The 26,619-nt window shown below is 26.3% G+C and overlaps 1 protein-coding gene across 1 annotated transcript; it reads left to right on the forward strand.

Moving 5' to 3' along the window:
* Positions 1–1,271: 1,271 nt before the first annotated feature.
* LOC145836736 (multidrug resistance-associated protein 1-like) lies at positions 1,272–25,978 on the forward strand. The gene is made up of 32 exons (XM_082944514.1): positions 1,272–1,334; positions 9,077–9,244; positions 10,641–10,778; positions 12,444–12,505; positions 12,713–12,841; positions 13,011–13,086; positions 13,681–13,817; positions 14,396–14,573; positions 14,795–14,956; positions 15,235–15,393; positions 15,822–15,959; positions 16,273–16,419; positions 16,491–16,575; positions 17,097–17,163; positions 17,520–17,646; positions 17,944–18,144; positions 18,425–18,592; positions 19,003–19,204; positions 19,429–19,540; positions 19,975–20,065; positions 20,251–20,337; positions 20,732–20,861; positions 21,162–21,316; positions 21,596–21,751; positions 22,095–22,294; positions 22,648–22,774; positions 23,071–23,172; positions 23,380–23,526; positions 24,331–24,489; positions 24,919–25,085; positions 25,333–25,527; positions 25,867–25,978. Exons 1-32 carry the CDS (start codon positions 1,272–1,274, stop codon positions 25,976–25,978), a joined length of 4,347 nt encoding a protein of 1,448 aa, XP_082800640.1.
* The last annotated feature ends 641 nt before the right edge of the window (positions 25,979–26,619 follow it).

Below are 26,619 nucleotides of genomic sequence, written 5' to 3' on the forward strand. Positions count from 1 at the left end.
TTATTTTTAATTTCAAACAAAGTTTGGTGTAACACTTTAAGAATAACAGGTAATTTGAAAAAACCAATTAAATTGTTTCGTAATGTACAGTTATAAAACAGAAACAAAATTGTTCACTTAAAGTCAGTAAATTTTTGTGCTTTGAAATTAAAATTTTTAGATATAAAAAAAACATTACCAAACAAGAATCATAAAAAAAAAAACTATTGTTGAAAAATTTTGCCTTTTGTTTACTATTGGAACGAACTCCAGATTTTTATATGTAAACACTTATAATTAAAGCATAACACAATACAATCTATTAAAGAACAAAAAAAAAATAAAACCTTTAATAATTCAAAAATTCTAACACGTGATAATAAAATTTTTAAAGCTAGTAACCTTTTTTTATTAACTTTTTAATTACTCAAAAATACTTTAATAAAGCATTTAGTAGCTAGTCAGTAGAAAACGTGTTCTTTATTTTCAAGTAAACATCTTTTATGTCTAGTTTTGACACTGTAAGCCTGAAAAAGCACAAGATTAAACTGAAGCAGTAGTTGTAAAGATGCAGCACAAGGTATTTGACGTCAGCAAATTTAACTAAACCATCATAATGCAACAATTTCAAGCACACTAAATATACAACCAAAAGAAGCGCTACCGACAAATGAAGTTTCAAAAAGGAATTTATTTGTCTACGTATAATCGCAAACACTATTACACTTTTTTTGTTAGAATGCTTGGCTTGTTCGTTTTTAGTTTTGAACAAAAAGTAAAGCTGATTGAAAACAAGAAAAACCGCTATGAAACATACAACGACAATGCAAATTATTGAGTAAGTATGTTGAAAACTGAATCCCATGCCTAGACAAATTCCATCTTTTACATCAAAAACAACATCTACGTTCATTTTGAAAGGCAAAACAATACTTACGCTAAGTACAATTGCAAATAGTGATTTTAGAAGTTGATACAGTTTGTTGTTTAAATACAAGAAGTTTACGACTCTTTGCTTGAACCAAATGTAGTGGAAAAGATACAGTGTTAATATGTTTGAAAACTTAATTAACAAATGTAAATCGTGAAACACGAAGCTTAGATATGAGCAGGTCACACCACTTGTTACACTTTTCGAAATGAAAAGCATAGTAAAGTACACAACACCTTGAAAAACCAGCATAACAAAAGTGGCATAGAACAACTTGTCCAGTATTGAAGTCGTTTTCCTGTTGCTCAAAATCTCAAAGCTCCTTTGCATTTTAACTTTGTAAAAAAACAACGCCACCAGAATGAAATCAGCAACAATCAAGAAGGAAGACGTCACAATTAAAATGGTGTCATCCGAATTCCAAGTTTGTTTTCTTGTTTTTACTAGCTGCGTCATGACGACAGAGATCTCAGTTGAATTTGAAATGAAACGTGTATACACCATGTTTGTAACTAACCTACAAAATTAACTTTAAAGTTTAAATATTTACTTGAAAGTAAAAAAACTTTAAAAATCTACGTTTATGCAATAAACGCTCGTGTTATCTGACTTAAACGAATTCGATTATTTAAGTTTACCAAACAAAACGGTTTGCTGTTTCACATCAGGTGTGATTTGTTTTTAAGATTTATGCAATACTTAAGTTGAAAAGGCGATCATTTGTTAGTTAAAAGTAATAATAAACAAAAGTTAACTAAAATTTCATCATTGAAAACATATTTACTGAGTTTCGTTTCTTCATAATAAACTAAACCACATAATAAAAACAAACTTCTTACTGGAACAGTGGCGTTTTAATAATTAGCTTTTAGTGTTTTGTTGCAGCACTATACTGTGTTTAATAAAAATATTACAACTGTAGCGTACTCAGTTTAAATTGGTTTCCGGATACTGTAATAATCTTCAGAAAAATAAATTCTAAGAGAAACTATAAAAAATAAATTCACAAATTAATGTACTAGCTGTTTAAGACTTTTAAATAGTCAAGTGCTAAAATTACATATTTTAAATGTTTTAAATTAATGTTAGTACTGAAAAACAAAGTTATACATCTTGGTATCTTTATTAAAACACTTAGAAATAAAATAAATTTCTACAGTCTAGCAAATAAGAAAAAAAGTTTGTTCAACTACTCATTAATACTAAATCTAAGTGAACGTAATGAAAAAATGTTTGTTGTTTAAGAAAAAGATTAAGTTTTTTCTTTACTAAGCTTTTTCACATTAGTTTATGAAAATATACATTCTTCTTTTCAATATACTTCTTTTTCTTAAATCAATCAAACTCAACTTACCCAATTAAAAAATATTTTAAACAGGTTTATGAAAAAAAGAAAATCTTGAAAAATTTGTAAACTAAGCTTTAGAGAGCACTACAAAAGTTCGCGATCAACTTTTTACATGAAATTGTGCGTACAGGTTAATGTTTTTACTGTTCTGTGGTAAAAGTGAACTTTTTTTAGTGGTTAACACATTTATGTGAAATATAAAATCGCCTGTTTAAACACAATCGTTTTGGCTGAATACTAAAAACTTATTCACACAACTTTGAACAAAAAATACTTGTAGTGTTCTAATACGCCCAAGTATAGTTGGTAGTATATTGCTTGAATAATATCACTTAGATAAGTTACTATTTTAAAACATTTATCTTAGTTTAATCAATAAACAATAAACAAGTGAGAGTATTTGCTAATTGTAAAGAATTTAACATTTTTAGCTTAAGTACGTTTTGATTTTGTCAAACTGATCGATTCAATAGAAAATAGCAACTTTTTTTAGCATTAGTAAAATTAAAACTATATAAAAAATTAAATATAATATAACATGTATTCAATTTGTAAACATTTTATGGTACATAACTTTTTTAAGTTTTATCAATTTAAAAAGTCATCAGTTTAAAAATGTTTAGTTAAAACTTAATGCTGCTATTGATTGTCTGTCGTAGAAATTGTCAATGCACAATACTTTATATCAAAACTTTTTGTTGTCTGTAGTTTGTTTTTGAGATAAAACTATTTTTTTTTAGCATATATTTACTAAAATATAAAATTTAATTGATTTAAGAATACTTTTGTTAACTTTTAACTTCTATAAAATTGCTGAATTTGTAAAATTTTATAAACAAAACAAAGCAACATACAGTTGCAAACAAATCATACGTATCTTTTGGGTACTAATATCATGTTTTTTGTATATGTGAAAAAATACTACAATATTTAGAATTACAACTTGTAAAAAAGTAATTATAAAATGAAAAAAATAGTTTTTTAAGAAGTTGTTAGAATACATGAGCTTATAAATAATTTATAAGGCATTTTCGATTATGAATAAAAGTTACTGCACTATTTTATTAGTCAAGATCAAGTTAAATTTACAAATAAAGTCTTAATTTAAAACACTTAAGATCAAAAAACAAATTGGTTACAGTAAAAATTTGATCAATATTAATTTTCTGCCTTGAATTTTTATTTAAAAAATGACTTAGATTAAAAAATTAAAAACTTTAAACAAGTTTAGGATTTGTAAAACAATTACGACTTAAGCAATAATCTTTTAACTTTTACGTTTGATTTCAGAGTTTCTACACTTATAACATAATTGTTTTTCTTTTGATGAAATATTATAGTTTTAAAAGTCTCATAGTTTTATAAAAATTGTTTTAAAATTTTAGGTTCAATTAAGTTTTTAGACTCAAATTTTTCAATACTTAGTTAAAATACGTCTGATCTTCTAAACATCATTACATAAAAACAACAACTTGTTAGTTGAGCAATAAAACTAAACGCTTTGATCAAAAACTTTTGATGTTATCAGAAATAAACACATTAGCAAGATATTTAAAAAAAAAAGTTTTGATATTTTTTACTGTGTAACTTTTACTTTTATTTTATTTAATTAAAAAAAAAGTACAAAAATATGTATCTAATAACAATGATCGGAACGTAACGTAAATTAGTTATTTTTTCAACAAAAGGAAGTAAATATGTCATTAAATTTAGTTTTAGCTTATACTTGCTCTAAATTACTAATTTTAACTATTAGTTGTTTTTTCTTTATGTTTTGAAGTATCTTAATAGAAAATTAGTCATAGAAAAACAGAGTGTTTTTGTAGATAACACTCGAAAAGCAGCTTATTTATTACATAAGTTTGTATATTATATAAAGTGAAAATAAGCAGTGTTTGAGAAACATTTGAAGTTTAATACTTTACAATTAAACTATTTTCAGAAAAATTAAGGGTTAATGCAAGTAAATATTTATACAAAATTACAACTTTAAAATAAGTTAAGAGTACTTTTAAAGTGATAATTGAATTTTTTTAGGCTCGTCAAGCTAGCGAATCACTGTAAAATACCAAAGCTTTTGTTTAATTATATAAAATAGAATATCTGCAATAGCTAATAATCTTACAAATGTGTTATTTTTTGATAAAATTTTGCTCAAATTAAAATTTATTTAAAAGTAAATAATATATTTACGACAATTTTAACAGTAATAAGTTTGTTAAAAGACTAGCGACGTTTATATATTTAAAATTAATATACCAAAAAATTCAGAGTTTTCATTAAAAGAAAATGTTTAAAATAAGTACTAGTTAGATAATTTTGTTATTCTTTATTCCAACTTAAAAAAAGTGGTTATCTCTAAGTAATTTTATAAGTTTAAATGTCAAGATTTGGAAGAACCTGAGTAACCAAAAGCCGTAAGTTTTTATAAAATTTATCTTATATAAACAATAGAAATCGCTATTCTTTCTACTTTATATTTTAATTTTTCACTACCAAGCTTTGCAAAAACTAGCCAAATGAGACTTTACTAACAGTCACTTACTAGTTTGTACTTATTTATTATTTAATTAATAAGCTAGTTTAAGTCTGTTGTACAAAAACATAGTATATCTATTATAAATGTAGATAAAATTGAGGTTCTTTTAAGAAATCCTAGTTGCTAAAACGCTTCAAGCTAGTTTAAGTATTAATAATTGAAAAATAAAGGTGTAGTTTTAAACTTGCCTTTTAACAACTTTAAAAACTTCTACACAACTGCTTACTTTTCATATCTGTACAACATGTCTTGTCCAGGCATCCAAGTGGTGGGCGACTCAATAACCGAAAGATTTCTCGTGGACCAGGTCCTATGGCAAAATATTTTGAGCGTCTTTTTTGTCGTTCAATAAACGATATGCATGAAAAAAACACTTCCATCCAAATAAGTAAAAGATAAAATAATAAATAATTTTTTGCATGCATTTTTAAAAAAAGTATTTTATCGAACTACCAGTTAAATTTATCTTCTTTTTGTATTCTCTCAACAACTTTTTCCCTTAATCAATTTTCGTTTTTTTTAGACGACTAAATTGTATGGGTTTTTAATTTGAAGCTAAACATATGTTTAAAAACTTTAAATTATCTTGGATATAACTTCTTAAAAAAACAACTTATGTTATTTAAAGTAACAAAAAACAATTCGATTGTTCTTATAACACATATTTGTTGCATTTATCCTATTGATTGATTGATTTAAAAGCCTGCGATATAGGTTCGTGTTTACCTAAAAGCTTAATTGCCAGAATTTTTATCGGTATTTAAGTGAGTTGATGTGAGACGACTCTCACTTTTTAAAATCTAAATTAGCCAACGCGTATAAATAAATATTTATGTTTGTTATTGAATAAAAATTCGAAGTTGGTTTTTGTTTGTGTAAAACCTCACATAAACATTTTTAAACTTATAATAGTCTCAATGTTCACTTTTAAAAATTAACACTATAAAGATATAGTTGTATAAATTTCTACAGTGATCGTAACATATTAGCTGTAAGTATAATCTTAAAGTCTAAATATGAAAACAAAACTTTAGAAAAATACGTAGACTGTAGAACACCAAGTATGGTGTAAGTAAAACTCTGTTAAGGCTGCAACGCAATTTTTAGGAAACAAAAGTGTTTAATTATTTTTTAGGGCTAGTTAAAACTAGCTATGCATTTAAAAGTATTACTTTTATTACTTAAACAAATAGTTTGATATAAATGTTTGATTTCCTTAAATTATGTGCTTTAGATTTTTTAATAATCCTTGACTAATTATTAATTTTGGTAGAATTTCTCCATTAGTCTAAAAATAACGTATGAAATTTAAAAAATGCCGCTTAAAAAGTGTTATAGTGTGGTAAAAGTTTTTCAATTAAGTTCGTGATCGTTTTGAAATAATTTGAAATAACTAATTTTCATATGTTGCAATTTTATTGTTTATTAGATTTCTAATTAAATTTATAAAATATTAAAATAATATTGATTCTTGAGGATGTTGTTTTATAGATAAAGGAAACCTTGAAAAAAAAGCACAGTTTTAAAACAATAAGTTTTAATGTTTTTGATCAAAATTGTATGAAATAGATTTCAAAACAAAATATTTGAATTTAAAATATTTAATTATAATAGTTACTTTTCATAAAAATAATAAAAGTATAGAGCATAGAACAATGAAATAATATAAAAGCATAATTGATTAAAAACGTTTTAAAGTTACTTTTTGAAATACTTTCACAACGTATTGTGCTTGCACATAGTTTTACTTCCATACTACATTGTTGTTACTTTCTCTATATTGCAAGAAGCCTACACAATTTTGTTTACAATTTAGACTAAATAGTTAGCTTGTTTTAGCTTTTACAAAGTGTAGTTGTTTTCTTTTTGAGCATCTTTTATGGGACTTGTTTTAATTTTTATTTAATTTTTGTATTTTTCTGTTAGTTTTCTATAAAAGAATTAAGTACATAAGATAAAGAGCTTTTATTAGTCTTAAGTATTCTTTTTATTATTTTTATCCTTGTCTAAGTAAACATTGATTTTTTTGTTGTTTTTAAAACGTATTTTATGATTTATACAGTTACATAAAAATTTGAAGTATAATGAGTCTTAAAGAGTAAGGTGATATTAATTTAACCGATAGTTTTTTGTTTAAGTATGTTTTTTTATTTTTTTATTAACTAAACCTCTTTTACAGTTTTTTTGCTTCAACTATTTTTTTTACTCAATTTATTTAACTGTGAGCACAACTTTACATTTTAAAACTTTCAAAACTTTTATTCTTTACGAAATACTAAGTCATTCATACTAGTTAAATAAATGTTTTGGTTTATGTCATATTTAGTCATTGCATTCAAACTTATATGATAAATGGCTTGTTGAAAGTGTCATATAAACAAAGCAAAAATTGTAGTCATAATTAAGCATTTATCTGTTTTACATGCGAAGTTGAAATATTACTAACAAACTCTAGTAAGTGCTCGAAGCCTTATTTGTTTAACGTGTCCAATACTAAATTGTCCAAACGAAACAGTTACTTTGGAGTGTATTGCTAACTGTGTTCAAGTTGTTTATTTATTAAATTTTTGTTAACTTACCACAAAACAGCTATGTTAATTGTAACACATGTTGCTAACAAACAAAACTTGAACACGCTTAAAAAACTTTAAACTTACTAAAATATTTCAACTAACTTAACTTTAACTGTATTTAACAGTAACTGTACAATTTGTTTTCATTTTTATTTAACAGTTAGTCATGTTTCATTTAAGCTAAAACTACATTAATAAAATAATTAAAAACATTCAAACGTAATTCACATAATACAAAAGTATATGATTGTTTTGTATTGTGATATTCTACTAACTAGCGTAACAAAACTAATTCTTAATTAAGCGATTATCTCACTTATTCGCTAAAGTCAATTATAATGTCTGCAAATGATCAATAATGGTTGCAGCAATCGTTGCTAAGAAACAAAATAATTTTTTATAAATAACTTATCGCTTTTAAATTTGAAATAAAATTATCAAACGTATTTAAGCTGGATATTATCAAAACTAATTTTAGCAATTTTCTAAAACTTAAGGTGTGTAATAATAGTTTGTACCGTAAATATAAAAAAATCATATAAAAATTTAAAATTTATAACTTTTTAATAACTTATTATCTTCTGTTTTTGATTCGATTGGTTAATAAAATATAATTTAGTAGGTGTTTTTTCGCTTTTAATTTCTCAGTTAATTTTGAAGTTAAACTTTAATGCATATTATAACGTAACATTTTAGACTATCTTGAAGAGTAGTATAAACAAATGTGGAATGTATTATGAAGATTTTTTAAAAGACTACTGCAATTCTTCATTATTGGTAAGTTACTAGAAACTATTGTTTTAATTGAAAACCTTTGCTTTTGTACTTTTCATTTGCTTATAAAACGGAAAATACAAGCTACTGAAATACTTTGTACAGTAAAACCTCTTGGTATAAAATTTATTCACTAGCTAAAATTCCCATTATGTTTTTAATTATTAGTTTTAATTTAATACAAATTTTTAAACATGTTTATTACCAAGTCAGTTTAAAATTCTAAAGCAAGAATGTAGTATAAAACATATAAAGTAAATTAAATTTAAGCGATAAATACTATATTTTTACAAAATTACTTAACAGTTTGTTCAAATAGGCTACTCTTCAACCAAACATGATTTATATTAAAAACCTTTTTTTAAAGTTTTTATCAAAATTAAGTCTTACCTTTAAAACAAAATATTTACTAGTTTGTTTTTAAAGGAACAAATACTTCAAAAAGTTGTACTGAACGTTTGTAACCTTTTTTTTTGTTGAAATTAAAAGCTATTTTTATTCAGATACTCACAGCTAGCTTAAAAAGTAAAATAAACAAAACTTCTGATTTAAGTAGCTTTTCAGTATAAATACTTTTAAAATTAAGCATACATTTGTAATTTTTACATAAAATATATAGAGACACTTTTTTTTTGTGGTTTTTCAGAGTGTAAGAGCTTATTTTAGCTGTAGGTTTTTTTTAAGTTAGTAGACTCTAAAACATATGGTTTTGTATTAAAACTAATTGATAAATAAAATATTTGCAACTGTCTATTTAAAATAGTTATATTTAATGTACAAAATTCAATTTTTACAGTAAAAAAGTAATATATAAACCTGAAAAAAATAAAAAAGTTTATAAAATAAAACAAGTAAAATGTAACCGTAAAAAGTGAACAACTATCAAAATTATTAAAAAAAACAGTTTTATTAACTTAGTTCTTCCCCAACAGTACGCCAACTTCACCCACCTGCCCTCATTCCCTCCCTGCTTCCATCACACCTTCCTCGTCCTCCTTCCTTGCTCCTTCCTCCTCATCACCTCTCCCTTCTTCTTCTACGACTTCAACAAATCCAAGCAGGGTCCGCTCGATTTCAGCTGCTTGCACGTTGCCAAGCAGGTGTGTTTTAATTATTTATTTCTTATATAAAGTCTATTAAGTACAAAGATTACTATACTGTGTATGATCAGTGAAAGTAGTGATTTTGTGACGTAGGTTTTTTATGTCAAAAGATGTAACAGTTTTTCTAACCTACTAGAAAAACGCATAGTAATATTAAATATATACTTTTTATTCACCTTAATCTATATTTACCTTTTTTAATTTAACCTTCTGCAGCTTTGTAGTTTGTTAATTACCTCCGTTTTTCATGGACAGTAATTGAAATAGATCAAAAAATTTAAACGAATAGAATTCACTAAGTTAAAAACAATACAATTTATTTTAACTCTTTACAACTTTCATAACAAGCACGGTTTGAAATTTAGATTAACAAATTTTATAAATAAACGTGGGTGCTTGAAAAACCAAGTAGAAAGTAACTGTAAAATATCACTATTAATTTTTAGTTTTTAAATAAGAGTTTTTCAAAACTATTAAAATAAGTTATTCAGAATGTTAAAACATTAGTTTTATTCAGAAAACTTTTAAATGAGTTATAATCTTAATATATTAAAACTTTTCACCATTAGCTATATTGTAACTAATATACTGTACTTTGAAACAACATTTATAGCAAAATTTTCGATCATATAACAGAGATCTCGAATAAAAAGTTTGTGTAATTGTTATTTAAAACTATATTCTTAGATAATTTGCGTTTTACTGGTGATAACAAAATGCTGTGAGTTTATATGCAAATTTTTCCACCTTTTAAACGGGGAACGAAAATACACTTACGCCAGTTTTGCATCTCCGTTTATTACTGGTATCACTTGTGTTAGTTTGGTTTCTATCGTTTTATTTTTCTATTGATTGTTTTAAAACGAGCTGTAAACTTAAACTCAAGCCGCTATTTAAATTAAAAGTTATCTTAAAATCAATAAACTAACAGAGTAGGCTTTTGTACAATTTTAGTAGTTTTTTGTGAATAGAAAACATGCTTTTTAATTTTTTCTTGATCGATTTAACATGTTTAATTATTATTTGATAAATTGAGTTGCAAGAATCATAAATACAACTGAGTGTGTTTAGCAAACTATATTTGATAAGCTAGCTAAAAAGTCTTGGAGTTTTGTTACAATTATTCTAATAGTTTTGAACTTTTCCAGCATATGTTTTATAAAAGAAACAATAAAATAAAACACATTACTAATTCATTCAAATTTTATCAATAAAAGCAAAAACCAAAATAAAAGTCAACCTTAATGCTAAGCATGTTTTAAAGAAAATGATTTTTGTCAATGAATACATTTTTATTAAGTCGAACAACCATATTTATAACTGCTAACCAAAAATATTAAAATAAATACTAAGGGAAGAAACATTGTTTATCCTGTTAATGAATAATAAATAGACACTAGCTATTGCAATGCAAGAATACCAGAGACGCAAGGGAAAAGTTACAAGCGCAATTTTGTTTCACTTCTGGCTTCTACTTCTGCTGGGCAGTTCAGTCACCTACACCGAACAGATTACAAATTTTAATCAACTAGTTAGTAATATCTTGAGAATGTTCGAATCATATCTTTAGTTTTTTATTTAAAAAGTTGTTTTATGTGTCCTGTTTGGAAGGCTGAATTCAGTCAAATAACTGTATGTAAATGCTAGTGAAAAAAAGTTTTAGCTTATCTAGAAAATTTAAATGTTAATTATTAGAAATAGTAAAAAAAAATGTTTAAAACTTTTACATATTAGTAACTGAAAAGAAAAGACTAACATTACTACATTGGAAATATATATAAAATATAATAATTAATAATATTAACATTGGAATAAAATATCTAAAAAAATATTAAAATAAAATTAGTTAAGTACTTTTTTAAGATTACTCTATTGTACTCAAAAAACTTAATAAAAATAACATGTTTTAACAAGTTAATACGCTACGTAAGCTACTACAAAACGTTTTGAAAAAAAATTACATATGCAAAATGTTTATTGATTATAAATTTTAGTCGATATAAATTTGAATAGTATATGTACTTTAAGTTTTGAATTTAAAAACTGTAAACTTTGTTTCTACTTTCCTTATTAAAAAAACAAATATCAATTTTATTTATTATCATAGTACAAAGCTTTTCATCCTTTTTTTTTGTTCAAGATTTTTTAATATGTAATTTGATTAGTATTTTAGATAAAAGTTACTTGTTCAAAAACTTATAGTTAGTAACTATTAAAACAGAAGCAATCATCTGCACACTTGTTTGAGTTCATCATTAAAAGCTGTCACGTATTCTTTGTATTGGCTATCTTTATTCTTCATTGCTTTTCTGAAACAAAAAAAGACAAACAAGTTAGTATGTAAATTAATTACTTTGAGTCAAATTATTTCAAAGTTGTTTTTGCAAAAAAAATACTGTTTTGACCATGCACTTTTTAATTGTGACATAATGCGATAAATCTTATCTATAGTAAACAATTAGGAAAATGTGTTTAACAAGTAGCCTAAAACATTAAATTTTAATACAATGTTTTATATCCTAAAAAAGAAAACACTAATTATTTAAAGTTTAATGAGTAGGCATAAATCTATTTTCTTAAGTTTAACACTAGGTATAATTTTAATTAACAATTATAATTTTAATACTTTATACTTTAATAAGTAGTATTGTAAAAATAGTTAATTGACACATAGATAAGTTTAAAATAAAACAAAACATAAGCTATTAAATAGTATTCCTATAAGTAGTATCTAACTACTTATATAGCTTATACACAAAAAAAATTCACTTCAAGTTTTGAAAATCTAAACAATTAGAGCGCCCTAAAAAATGAAAAAGGTAATTAAGTAAATTCGTGTTTCACCTTAAATTCTGTTCCTAACGTATTTTGTGTATAAATGTAAAATTACTGCAATTTATAAAACTTTTAATAAATGAAAGAAAAATAAACATTAGTTTAACTAGTTTATGAACTTGACAAAATTTAAAACTAACTTTATGTTTAGAAATGCAATAACAGATCTTTACAAAATAAAAAAAAAACTTATCTTTTTTTAAATTAATGTTTTATTTTTTCTACTAATATTATTCTTCAATTTGACAGAAACCGATACTAAGATGTAAATTTTATATTAGAAACTTTACCTATACCACAATAGTATCAATAATAAAAATAAAACCATTTAATTAACACAAACGAATTACTTTTTTAACAGGAAAGATCACCAAGAGAAAGCAGTTCATACTTAAGCAAGTTGTTTTTCTCTTGGCATTCACCGTTAGTTAAGTAATTTAAAAAAGTACTGTTTAATAAGTTTTAATCCCAAAAGTAATTATGGTAAAAATATTTTTTATGACAAAGTAATTAAGAAGTAAACCAGTTTTAGAAACATACTATCCTAGATTAATTTTTTCATGTTTAAAACAAGACTTACGAAATGTTTAAACTACAACTAAATAAAATTAAATTTCCGTTTATTAATAGGTTAATTTTTCTTGGATATCGAAGGCCATTAGAAAAAGATGATGTCTGGGAATTGGAATCCAATGACGTCTCGCAAAAAATTGGAGTAAAGTTTAGAAAGTTTTGGAAGAAGGAACTTCAAAAAAGCCGGTTTTTATAAGTGTATAAAAACATAAGTTGTATATTATTTTTAAAAGAATGCAAAACATAAATTTTAAAGCTGTTTTTACAGCTTCACTAAAAGATGTAAACTTTACTGATAAAATTAATTAACTTATCGAACTATATTAAAGTAAATGGTGCTACTTTTTACTTATAGACTAGCCATTGAAGCTGAAGCTATTGATATGGAATATAGTGCAAGTGAAAATTCTTTTGAAGAAGTTCACAAAAAAGTGAATAAATTTACGTGTACAAATTTACGAGCAAAAAAAAAAACAACTAAAGGCAGTTTTAACACAATTACTAAAAGTATTAATTCGGATCAAAAAACATTATTAAACTTTTTTTGACATCATAATGTTTTAAGAAATTATCAATAAAAGTTTTTATTTTTTTTACACTCCTTAACAATTTGTTTTTACTTAAACGTTTTGCTATAGAAATTAATGCCGGTTAGCTATCGAAAAGAGCTTGGCAAATTTTCTTACAAGTTCGATTTTTCTTTTGACCAATTCTTATATTTAAACTTATTCCTTTATCTTAGTTATAACTTGTAGTTTTGTTCTTTTTAAGTTTATATTTTGTTAATTTTATTTAGAAAAAATCTAAAGTTTTAACTCAAAGGTCAGTTATAGAACTTTTTGATAAAAACTGAGTACTGATTAAAAAAAATATATCAAAAAAGCTTATGTATAATAATTCACAAACGTGTTTTATATTTACAGGGAAAAATTTAAATTTAAGCCTTACTTAAGACTGCCATTCTTATTTTTTACAAATATTATACCTATAAACAAATTCACAAGAAATAATGTTTTGCATTCAAGATAAATTACAAGGAATCTCCATACACTGCTAGTTTGTGGAAATGTGTTACAAAGCAACATTGGAGATCAATTCTCGCTGCTGTCCTGTATCGAGTATTTCAGGATCTCATTCAGTTTCTCAAGCCTGTCTTGCTCTCGTAAGTTGTGAAAAGTGTATCTGGTAATACATTCTAGTCAAAATTGTACGACGTCGTATGTGTTTGCAATGAAGCTTACAACTATATGGAGTATCGCAAAACCTATATTTATATTTTCCTTTGTTTGCATAACCTTTTAGAAATTTTGAAAGACAAAACAACTAACCGCAATTATACAGCTTTGTCTATTGCTTTAAACCGTGAAATTGTTTTTTTCAGTTTTTTTTAATCTTAAAAGTAGAACTTAATTTTTAAGTAATTGTCAAAGATATGCTACTTTATTTTAAGCTTTAATCAGGGTTCGTTTTTAAGAATATAATATTTTTTGTGAATTTTTAAAGTTGCCAAGCTAGTTGTGTATGACATAGTTAGTAGAAAGCGCATCAAAAAATTGTTGAAAACAGATTTTTTTTTGTTTCACTAGATATTTTACATGCAAATGCAAAACAACAGACTAATAACAAAATCAAAAATTAGCATACATTTTTAGTTACTTATGTGCTACAGTCATAAAGTCATTCAAGCAAAACTTTAAAGTCTTAGTTTATCAAATCGTTCTTATTTTACATTTTAAACAGCGAACTGATTCATTTTACAAGCAATAGGGGCGCACCTACGTACCAAGGATACGTGTTAGCAGTTAGCATGTACGCTGTATCAATACTGCAGTCAATATGCTTGCAACAATACTACTTCAATTGCTACGTGGTCGGCATGCGAATAAAGACTTCTCTGATCACTGTAATATACGACAAGGTTTAAATTTAATTTAAATTATTTCAGTGTTTTTTATATTCAACAAGCGTTTATTTGATCAAACAGATTATCTAAAGCTCATTGCTTTTAAAACAATATTATGTTTCTTATATGTTTTCATGGCTAACAATTTAGTACTGCTTTGAAGTTGTATTTTGAAATCTTTATTGAAACAGCAAACTTTCAATTTAAGTATCAAAGTGCTTGTTTTATTTTTTCAGGCATTGAAAATTTCAAATTCAGCGAGACAAGAATCAACATTGGGCGAAACTGTCAATCTGATGTCAAATGACGCTCAAAGGTTGCAGGACTTAATGACAAACGTTATTATGCTATTTTCCAGTCCGTTTGTTATAACAATTGCTGTTTCTATGCTTTGGAAAGTTAGTTGCAATAAAATACTCAATAAAAATCGTTAAACGGCACTGCGAGTAAAACAAAAAAAAAGCCTAGCTGTGGTTTATTTTATTCAAAAAAATCAATACAAAAACACATTCAACACCTAACTGGTTTTATGGAACACATTCAAAACATTTACAACTATCAGTTTATCTTTAAATAAATATAAGAAAAACAAAGTTTCTTCAAAATGGTATATCCTATACCTTAAACCTTAAAGTAGCACAGTAAAACACAAGAAGTAAAATATTATTCTTTATAGCATTTGCAAGCCGGTGTACTGGCAGGGTTGCTAGTCATGATCCTTGCAATGCCCCTCAACGGATTTGTTATGAAGAAGATGAAGTCTTTGTCGGCGGTAAACATGGAGCTTAAAGATGAGAGGATGAAAATGACCGGTGAGGTACTAAGCGGTATAAAGGTCAGCTCTATAGAGCTTTTAGAAAATAGTCTGTTATATGAGTATTAGCATGTAATGTTTAAAGTTTTATATTGTTAAATATAAGTTTATTTTTAAAGTTTAGTATGTATACTTTTCATAGTTTAGACATTATAAAAAATTAAATTATCAATTGTATTGTTGTTAAATAAAATTATTAAAAAAGAGCTGTCATATATTTCTTTTTGATACCATTTTTTGTTAACCTATACATTTCTTACTACATTTTAACTTGAAGCTTTTTAAAGTTACTTTTATTTGTAACCTTGTTTACTGTTTCTTGCTAGTTATTTTTTATAAATGTTTAGCTAGTTCATTAAATAAGCTTGATATTTTAAATGTTTTTTCTAGTGAAAACAGTTCATGTTGTTTTGTTCCTCACATAAAAAACTACATCTTAATCATGTTAGGTCTTGAAAATGTACGCTTGGGAGAAAAGCTTTGAAGAAAGAATTGAAGAAATCAGAGCGAAAGAGCTGAGCATTTTGAGAAGAGTGGCTTTTCTAAAGGCTATTTCATTTTTTCTTTCTATGTGTACTCCTTTTGTAGTAAGTTGCGTTTTTCTTTTCATCTAATTTAATAAACTGCTGACCTAAAAACTCTATTTTAAATATGATTAAAACAAATAAGCACATAAGTTTAAATTACAGTAATAACAGCTGCAGTAGTTTTCAAAAACTTAGATTTTGAGTCTAAATTTTTTATAGATTTTTGAAAGTTATCCTGTGATAAAACTTTGCTTTAAATATTTATAAAAGATTTTTTCGAAAACAATTTACAAAACATATTATTTAGCTGAGTTAGATATAATTCGAAATAGCTTTTTTTTACTTTTTTTTGCAATTAAAACATCAAATTCAGGTGACAGTAGTTTCGTTCGGAGTGTATCTGGTCATTTCGCCAGACAACATTCTGGACCCGACCACAACGTTTGTGTCCATTTCTCTGTTCAGCATCATCAAGTTTCCGTTGAGAATTCTTCCAACCACTTTCTCTTCGGTCGTGCAAGTAAGTGTTGCGATTTTAATTTGTTTGTTGTATTTTAAAGGTTTTAATTCTTACATACTCGTCATTTGTAGGCACAAGTTTCAGCGAAAAGGATAACGAACTTTCTTCTTGCTTCCGAAATTGACAAGAACGCAGTTAACCGAGACCATGAAGGAGGTAATGTAAATTTTTTAAACACCTTGCTGTTTAAGTGTTCTATCATAAGTAAGATGATGATTTTTTTTATATTAGTTTTTAACAGCTGGATTATCAATTTAAAAATCTACAACTTTTTTCTAGTTGCTTCAAAATTTTTAATTATATTAAGTTTTATTGTAAAGTTTAGTAGACTTTATCTACAAGATAGGTCAAAAAATATTTGCAATTTTTTTCATATACTCTTAGACTAAACTTAAAATAATTTCAACTTCGGATTACTTAAATTTTCGATGAATAAGCACTAGTTTAGAAAAATATATTTACGAAATAAAAAAAATTATGTTTGTGCGATTCAATTAAAGTAAGTTGTAAATGTGTTTCTACAAATTTATAGCAAGAAAGAAAAGCAAATTGATAAAAAAAGTTTGTTTAATAAGTTTTTGTAAGAAAAAGCTAGCATTTATTTAATTGACTCTCATAAATTTTTTGTTTTTGATATTAACTTTTAGTTTAACTAAGTATTTTATGTTTTTAAACAGCAAGCCAAATTAAAGTAAAACGTGGATCATTTTCGTGGGAAGAAAAAGGACAAAACGTTTTGCACGAGTAAGTTTAATTACAACTCATAAACTAAATAACCATAAAATCTATATCCACTAACTTTTAAAATAGCTGTTTGTAAACTTCTAAATATGTCAAGCTTGACATAAAATAGTTTTAGTAACGTTTTTACAGTACAGTTATTATTACGCAAAAGTAAGTTTGAGCAACAAGTTTTTTTTTTTTTTGCTGATAGTTATTAAGCAATACGAAAGTAGCAGAAATCAGTACTTAAAAGTGGTTTTTATTTATATAAACTATTAAAACACAGTAAAAAATTAACGTAGTCAATCTAAATATCTTAAAAATTAAAAACATAGTTTGAAGCTAATTAAAGGTTTTAAAATATTATGACACCACAGTATTTCGTTGAAAGTGAAGCAAGGCGAACTTATTGCGGTGGTCGGTCATGTTGGTAGTGGAAAATCGTCCCTGATATCTGCGCTGTTGGGCGAAATGGAGAAAACTCGCGGTTATGTTGGAATTAGGGTAACGGAATAAATATTTAACTAAGAATATTTATTTAGTTACGACCTCAGATTTTTTTTTTAAGAAGTGACTTATTTTACTACTAAAACTATATTATAAGATATTCATACAAAAATGTAGTTTTTTGTATACCAAATACTTAGTAATTCATTTAAAAAGTGAAAAAATTGTTCCATTTTTGACAAGTTTTGTGAGAAAATTGATTTTTTGTTATTCAGTTGCTTAACAATGAGTTGTTTTACAATTTTTTTTTTTATTTTCTAAATTCTAAAACTTACTTTTCAAAACCAAACCTAGGGTTCAGTCGCTTACGTCTCTCAGCACGCGTGGATTCAAAACGCCACAGTGAAAGAGAACATTTTGTTCGGTAAGCAATATGCCGAGGGAAAGCACCTAAACGAAAACGAGGAATTTTACAAAGAAATTGTGGACGCAACCTGTCTTCGATCTGATTTCAATATTTTTCCCGCCTCAGATGAAACTGAAATTGGAGAAAAAGTTTAAAATTTATTTTGCTAAATAAAAACATAAGTTTTGCGAAGTATATTCAATATTAAATTTACAAACTACTGTAATATATGTAATGTAAAAATTACTATTTTAACACATTTTAAAAATATTTAATACTTATAGTTCTTGTTGTTAATGACTATAATAAAAGACTTACGAAATATTTATAATGAAATTAGTATACCTTGTGGATAGTCCAGCTATTGTTGTGTGTGTTTTATAAAAAAAATTACCCAAAGCATCAAAAGTTTTTTTAATTACAAAACAGGGAGTAAACCTGAGCGGGGGTCAGAAACAGCGGGTGTCGCTAGCGAGGGCGGTTTATCAGGGTTGCGACGTCTACCTCATGGACGATCCTCTTTCCGCGGTGGATTCTCACGTCGGATCCCACATACTCGAACACGTGATCGGTGAAAATGGGCTGCTGAAAAATAAGGTCAGTTGAAAGTTAATGTTGTTAAGTTCTTCTTTCGCATTCTTTTAAGCTGTAAACTCAAACTTGAAACATTTTTGCTTTAAACTAGTAGTTTGAATCAGTATGTTTTGCAGTAATGGCAATAATAGGAAAACAAAGAAAATAAACGCAATTAAATTAAAATTATTATTCTACAGTTTAAGTACCACAAAAAACATTTTTTAAATACAAGTAAAACAATACAAAATAAAACTTTAAAAAGTGTTTTATTTGTAGTACAACACACTCGTTATTGATCATTTTAGTTTTATATTCGATAGATATTCGACAAAAAATTAATAAACTGTAGTTCAATTTGAAATTTCAGTTTAATTTTAGCAGCCAATTATGCGTTTTATAGAATACTTTTATATAAATTAATAAAAACTCAGACGAGAATACTGGTAACTCACAACGTAAACCACCTATCCGAAGTTGACCGCATAGTAGTGTTGGAAAATGGCCGGATAAGCGAAATAGGAACTTACCAGACTCTTTTACAAGAAGGATCAGCTTTCATAAAATTTATTGAGGAGTTTGCCGTGCAAAATCAAAATAACGAAGAAGAAGAAACTTCTTCAAGTGATGGTTTAGGTAAGTAGGTTTGTCTATGCCTTTTCGCTTATAACAGACTAGTGTAGTTTTTTATAATAATACAAACTTCTCTAATTTTTCTCTACTTAAAAAAAACACAATTTTTTTTGCTTACAGATACTTTTACCCGCTTATAATTAATTCGTAATATTAAAAGTTGTCCTGTTTGTTTCTTATTCTTTGAAAACTTCTTTTCTTTTAGTTATAAATGTTAAAAAATAAAGGAAGTATGACATCTGAAAAATTAAACGACGAGTTTTATGACAACTATCTTGATGCAAAATCGGCAAAAGAAAAATTAAAAGAACAATTCATTATAGTCAAGAAAAGTCTAAGGTACGTTTTAGTGTTACTATTTTTCAAAGCGTTTTTAATTTTTACGTGATAAATTGATACAAAACTTTGTTAAATAAGATACTTATGCAATGCTGCTTATACTAATTCCTTTTTTGTTAGTTCTATTTAAAAAAAACTTCATCTCTGTATATAGCACAACTAGTCTACATTCTAAAATAACTATGACCACTGTTATGTTATGAGCTACAAGGTTTTAGATAGATTCTAAAAAAACATAATTTTTAAAATTTATGCTTAAACAAGGTCTTTAAATAAGTTATCAATCTTTATTGTACGAAGATAAATTCTTTAATGATTAAATTTAATTCTGGAAAGAAAACGAAACTGCATACTTAAAAGATAATAATATTATATTTAGCATATTTATTATTTAAAAAGTACTTTTTTAAATTTTTATATCTAAATTTGTTTAGTAAAACCGGTACTCTAAAAAAAGAAACTAAAAATGAAATAAAATTGAGCAAAGGAAAACTGATTAAGGAAGAAAGAGTAGAAAAAGGATCTGTAAGTTCTATGGTTATTATACTTATTTCAGTTAGTTTTTTTTTTTGTAAAAATAATGAAAAATATAGCGATGCGTATTTACAAACTAAAAAAAAACAAACATTTTAGACAACTAGTTATACGCTTTTGCTATAGTTGTTAAGAATAATCGTTTTTTTTTCTTTATCTGAATAACTTATGACCAGGTGAAACTGTCCGTGCTTACATCGTATATCAAAGCTATAGGAGTATCGATGTTTTCCATTGTTCTTACCACTGAATTTTTGTTCCAAGTTTGTGCTGCCGTAAAAAAATATTGTATAGTAATTAATAAATTTACAATTCATATTAAGTTATTAAAAAATAGATTTACATAGTTAGTTTTTGCAAACTTTTTTTTCCTGACAATCATTTAGTTTATGGGCAGAGTTTTTATTAAGTTATAATGCAAAATAAATACAGATAGTTTAACTAGAAAACTATAGTTTCAAAAGCGAATAAATTAAAAATCATGAATTTTTGCATGAAAAATAACTTCCTTTTAAACTAACCCATGACCACTAATTTTTCATTATAACAATTAATTTAGAAAAAATTCAGTTCCAGCTACTTTAAACTCTCCGTAACATATGAAGATAAGTAAATAAACTTTTGAACAACAAAAAAGCTTACATGCATTGTTTTCAGGCATCAGTAGTTGGATCATCTGTGTGGATACAAAAATGGTCTGAAGATGCCGACAACCTATACACCGCTGAGTTTAGAAGTCAGACTGGTCTTAAAATGGGAGTCTACGCGGTGTTCGGCTGCTTGCAAGGTTCAAACTTGATATTTCATAAAACATCTCATGTTTGTTTTTCGAAGGAAATAGTTTAGTTTGTCTGTAGATTTTGTTTAGAGTTTAAGTAAGAATTACACTTTACTCGTATTTATCTATAAATAGGGTTGTAGTATTTTTTAGTTTATAGTTCAAGTTTTCCTTATGACTTAATGTTAAGCTAAAATCTGATGGTTAATATAAATGAATAAAGTTTGAAATTTTCTAAATAGTAAATTCATTATTTTTTAAAGACAACTTCAATAAATTTTAATGTTTACAATTCACGAAAACATACAGCTCTATTCGTCATGGTTGAAGTATACTTGCTTGCTGTTGGCTGCTTATCAGCATCAAGTAAACTGCACAAGACACTTTTGCAGAAAATTTTGACGGCTCCGGCCAGCTTCTTCGATACAACTCCGTTGGGAAGAATTATCAACAGATTTTCAAAAGTTTGTATTTAATATTGCATGCTGTTATCTAAACAAAAAACATTATAACAATATATCAAAGTAACTCAAAAAATTGTAACAAGTATAAGTGCTGGACAGTAAGTTAATAAACTTGTATTAAAAATAACAATTTATACTATAAAAAAGTTTTGTGAAAAATCAATAACTTAATAAAAGTTTGCAACAGTTTAAAGAGTAGTATTTCTTAGTAAAATGTATTAACTAAATTCTTTTACAAAACCAACAATTCTACAAAAAAAAATATTGTATCTGATTTAGGACGTGTTTGTAATAGACGAAAAGTTGCCTTGGTCAATTCGAAGCAGCAATCTCAATATATTATCAGTGTTGGGAGTTGTCATTGTAATTATTTACTCAACTCCTTTATTCGGATTGGTAATCATACCAGTCGGTGCGTTCTACTATGCTGTACAGGTGTGTTGTCTGTAAATAAGTTTAGAATTGAAATTAAAACAAGTTTAATACATAAGACTTTATGGTTTTTTACAAAATTTATTACTGTTTTAAGGAACACTTTTACTTTTGAAATTATACTAAACTAATGCTGATAGAATGCAATATGTGCAAAAGTATTAATAATAAGTTTAAAAAAATTGCATAATAAGCATTTTTTAAATAATGAAGTGTAAACACAATACCTAACAGAATATTTATTATTTTATTGATCATGTGTAATTTGATCATGTGATTTAACTTTTTTATTCATATCTATAGAGTTATTAAATATATTTCCATTTACTCATAATGCAATCTACAGAGATACTTCATTCGTACTTCGAGGCAGCTGAAGCGGATGGAAAGTGCAACGAGATCTCCTATTTACCAGCACTTCAGCGAAACAGTGTCGGGTGCTGCTGTGTTGCGGGCGTTCGAAGCGCAACATCGCTTCACGCAAATTTCCATGAACAAGGTTGACCTCAACCAGAAGTTCGTCTACTCGAACATCGTTTCGAACAGGTGGCAAATACTTTTCTGCATACTTCTACCTACTTGTTTTTGTTTCTAAAATGTTTAATTTTTACATAGTTTGTTTTGTGTATTAATTTAAATCGATTCACGTTAGATGCCTAAAATTTTAAGGTGCTTAATTCTCGGTGTTGCCTTGATATTAAAAAAAATGCCCTAATGTTATTCCTAGCATCTATGTTTTTGAAGGAATTACTTAATTTATATTTTTTGTATTTTAACATTGTTAGCAGTATTTAAGTTATTTTAAACACAATCATATATACTTGATATTTAAATGGACAGTAATAGGCCTATACATAATCATTTATATGTATATAAAAGTTTTTTTTGGTAATAAACAGATGGTTAGCCATAAGGTTAAACACGGTTGGAAATGCAATAGTGTTTTTTGCCGCGTTGTTCGCGGTAGTTCAAAGAGAAACTGTTAATGGCTCCATCGCCGGCCTTTCTTTGTCTTATGCATTAAAGGTGAGTTCGATTTTATTCATTTCCTAACTACAATATTATAATTTAAGTTCTACAATGAACAATAAATTTTGAATTTATGGAGTTAAAAAACGACAAATTTTTAACAACAAGATAGGACTACCTAATTATAGACAAAATTAAATTAGTACATTACGTAAAAAACATAAGCTATTTATTTATACTATACTTGTTTTAGAATTGAAAACGTTTTCTTTCACCAGAAGATATACTTTCAATTACTTATAAAGAAGCAAACAGTCAATAAACAGTGCAGTTTTTATCATAGTAAATTTTAGGTGACAGTTTCACTGTCCATGTTGGTCAAAAATATGAGTGAGACGGAATTGTATGTCGTTTCGGCTGAGCGGTTGAAAGAGTATTCGGAAATTGAACCGGAAGTTAGCTTGATCAGTATAAGAAGTATTAAATACACAACATAAACATTAATTGTTGAGTTGTTACTAAAATTTTTTCATGTGTTTTGCTATTAACTTGTTCAACAGAAAAAAACAAAAAATTACGGTTTGCATACAACAAGCTTTTCATACTTTCATAGTAAAACAAACACCAAATAGTTTAAATTAGTAAAATATGCTGTTTCACAGGCACCTTGGCAGGTAAAATGCAGTCAGTTGAAAGATAACTGGCCCAACAAAGGCCAGGTTGAGTTTAACAATTACTGTACGAGGTACAGAAAAGGTTTAGATCTTGTTGTGAGAAATATAAAAGTTGTCGTTAAAGCTGGTGAAAAGGTGAGTACTTAATAGTAATGTTAGTGTACTAGATGTTTTTCTAAAAAAAGTACGAAAAAATAAAACGTTTGCTGTTTTAGTATATGTGTATTGTGTATAATGTATTGTATACTACAAGTTAATAAGACATCTAATAATTGAATAATATTCATTATCATATCAGCGTGTTTTTTGTTATTTTTAAAGATCGATACTGAAATTAATTTAACATAGAGCCAATTTTACGTAATATCAAAAATAGTTTAAAAATATTGTTTTGTTAGAAATCGAACTCGTGAAAAGTGATACTGATTGGAATTTTTATGTTTAACTTATAAACTTCTTTCAAATACACGCTCTTACCATAGCTTTTTTTTTTCTTGTTATATTACTTAATAGTTTTCTTTTTCATTTTATGTTACGTATTTCATATCGACTAGAAAACAAAAGTTTTTTAAAATAACTTTTTGTGCTATAAAAAACCAATTTAAATTAAATTTAAATGTTCTTTCAAAATTTTATTACTTTTTATTTCAAATATGTATACATCGCTTAAACTGTAAATTTTTAAAACTTTATTAAAATTTATTAACAGTTAAAACACTAAAACAACTTTTACAAAACAAGTTTTGTCTAACATTAAGTCTTAAATACTTCCTTGTATGAATAGACATTAACTTTCAGTATACTTTTGTTTAACAAGCAACATAAATCAAATCGAGATGTGAGAAGATTTTAATATTTAACTTCTTGATAATAAAAACGTTAAAAAGCAATGTACATAAGAAAATGCAGTAAGAGTAAACTAGTTCTGAACAATGCCAGGTAGGAATAGTGGGAAGAACTGGTGCGGGAAAATCTTCGCTGGCACTTTCTCTATTTAGAATAGTTGAGGCAACCCACGGTAGCATTACTATTGACGGAATCGACATATCAAAAATTGGTCTGCACCAACTACGATCCAAGCTCACCATAATACCGCAGGTTTATTGTAAAACGGTGTTCGGTGTAATACTAAGATGTGTAAATTAATCTTTTTTTGTTTTTTTACCTTGATTTAAAAAGTAATAACTAATTGAATTGACGAAAAAATTCAAGTTTAATTGTTACTCGTTTATAAGTTAAGGTACGTATTTTGAAGAACTAAATATTTATTGCATATTAATAATCGTTGTGCACTTATAAATATTTCTCAATAAACTAAAACTATATTTACTTTAACAAACCTTAATTGACAATTTTTTTTAATTAATGAAATAATAATTTGTTTATTACTTATATAAACTTTAAATTTAACCAACAGTCAAGACTTTATTTCTATTAAAATCAGTAAATAACTCTTCAAAATATGATGTTATTTAACTTAATAAAAGTCACGAGTTATTTTTGACATAGTCAACAATTTAAATTTAGGATCCAGTTCTGTTTTCAGGGGCAATTCGTATAAACTTGGATCCGTTAAACTTATACACAGACTCTGATATTTGGCGGGCTCTTGATTACTGCAACTTGAGGGCGTGCATCAGTTTATTTCCTGATAAACTGCAACACACTTGTTCTGAAGGGGGACAAAACTTCAGGTTTTTCTTCTGCTGATTTTTGATTTATAGTTTTCAGTTTTAATTTTCACTTGCGTAGAGTTTTATGTTGATTTGAAGGTCATAAAGTGTAAAAAAAAAGTAAAACTTATTTATTAAACTTGCTTTAACTATACAACATTTCAAACTTTATTGCAAGTAACCATGTTTAACTCAATAAAACAAAAAAAAACTTCCACCAAGATATCCAAAAAGTGTCATTTTGTTACTTTACCATGCTTGTTATCAGTGTGGGTCAACGGCAGCTGATCTGCCTGGCGAGGGCGCTGCTGCGAAGAAGCAAAATTATTGTTTTGGATGAAGCGACTGCAGCAGTCGACCTGAAAACCGACGATCTCATACATAAGACCATCAAGGATCAGTTTCGGGAAAGTACCGTAATAGCGATTGCTCACCGGTTGAACACCGTCCTCGAATACGATAAGTTTGTAAAACTATAAGTTATAACCCACTTGCTGCATTATAGAAGTTTTATATCCACTTTTTTTGGTTAAAAACTGTTTTAGTAAATGTTTTAAGATAGTATTTAACGTTTATTTTACTGTATTGATCAAAATTGCTTTAAAAATGTTTATTTTTAAAAATAAATGTATAAAACATTTATATTTACACTGAATAATGCGAAAAATTTAAAATTGTTTCTGCTAAAAGTAAAAACCAATTGAAACTTTTTTGTAAAAAGTTCCCAACTTTTACTTGTATATAAACAAAACAACTAATAGTCTTCTTTATTTTACTACAATTTTTATTTTTCTAAAAACAGGATTTTAGTTTTAAATAAAGGAGAGGTTAAAGAAATTGAAAGTCCGAAAATTCTGCTAGAAAATCAAAATTCAATATTTTATGCCATGGCAAAAGACGCGGGAATATTGTAAAAATAAAATAACATACTTGCCATTATGTTTTTTTTTCAAATTTTATACTATCTTTTAAATTTTTGTTGATAAAAGTATATAAACTTTAAACTTTTCTTTTAATTCTTTGTAACCAGCTAACTTTTGTGCTTACAAATCTAAAAAGAAAAATTATGTAAATTCCAAGAGCAAAACTCCCTGTTAAAATGCCACGGACCTATTTTTTGCCCTTTACCATTAACTCCATAAATCTAACATGAAATTCAAAAGGAGTTTTAAGCACCCTTAAATTTTTGTGCAAATCAAAATAAACTTTATGCACACTGTGGAGACCACTAACCTAAATAATTATTTTCGACATTTTAAAATTTTTGTAGCTAAACCTAAAGTTGAGTAACTTGCTTGTTTAGTTAACTCATTTTTGTTTATATTATACTAGCGAAATTACAAACTCATATAAAAGAAGTTTATATTATCTTGAAAGTATGTTTTAATAAAAACTTTACCGATTGAGTAAACGTCGTAATATTGTATATTGAAAATAATACTTTATCTTTTAGTAATTTTTTAATTATTAATACTAAACAACTTAACTTTTTACTTAGTGTAATCAGAATATTAATGTCTTTACGGTTGTACTTTTTTTTACTTATTTTCAGCTG

The sequence above is a fragment of the Thalia democratica genome, chromosome 5 (assembly GCF_965202585.1).
Source record: "Thalia democratica chromosome 5, ktThaDemo2.hap1.1, whole genome shotgun sequence".
In the NCBI taxonomy this organism is placed as follows: Eukaryota; Metazoa; Chordata; class Thaliacea; order Salpida; family Salpidae; genus Thalia; species Thalia democratica.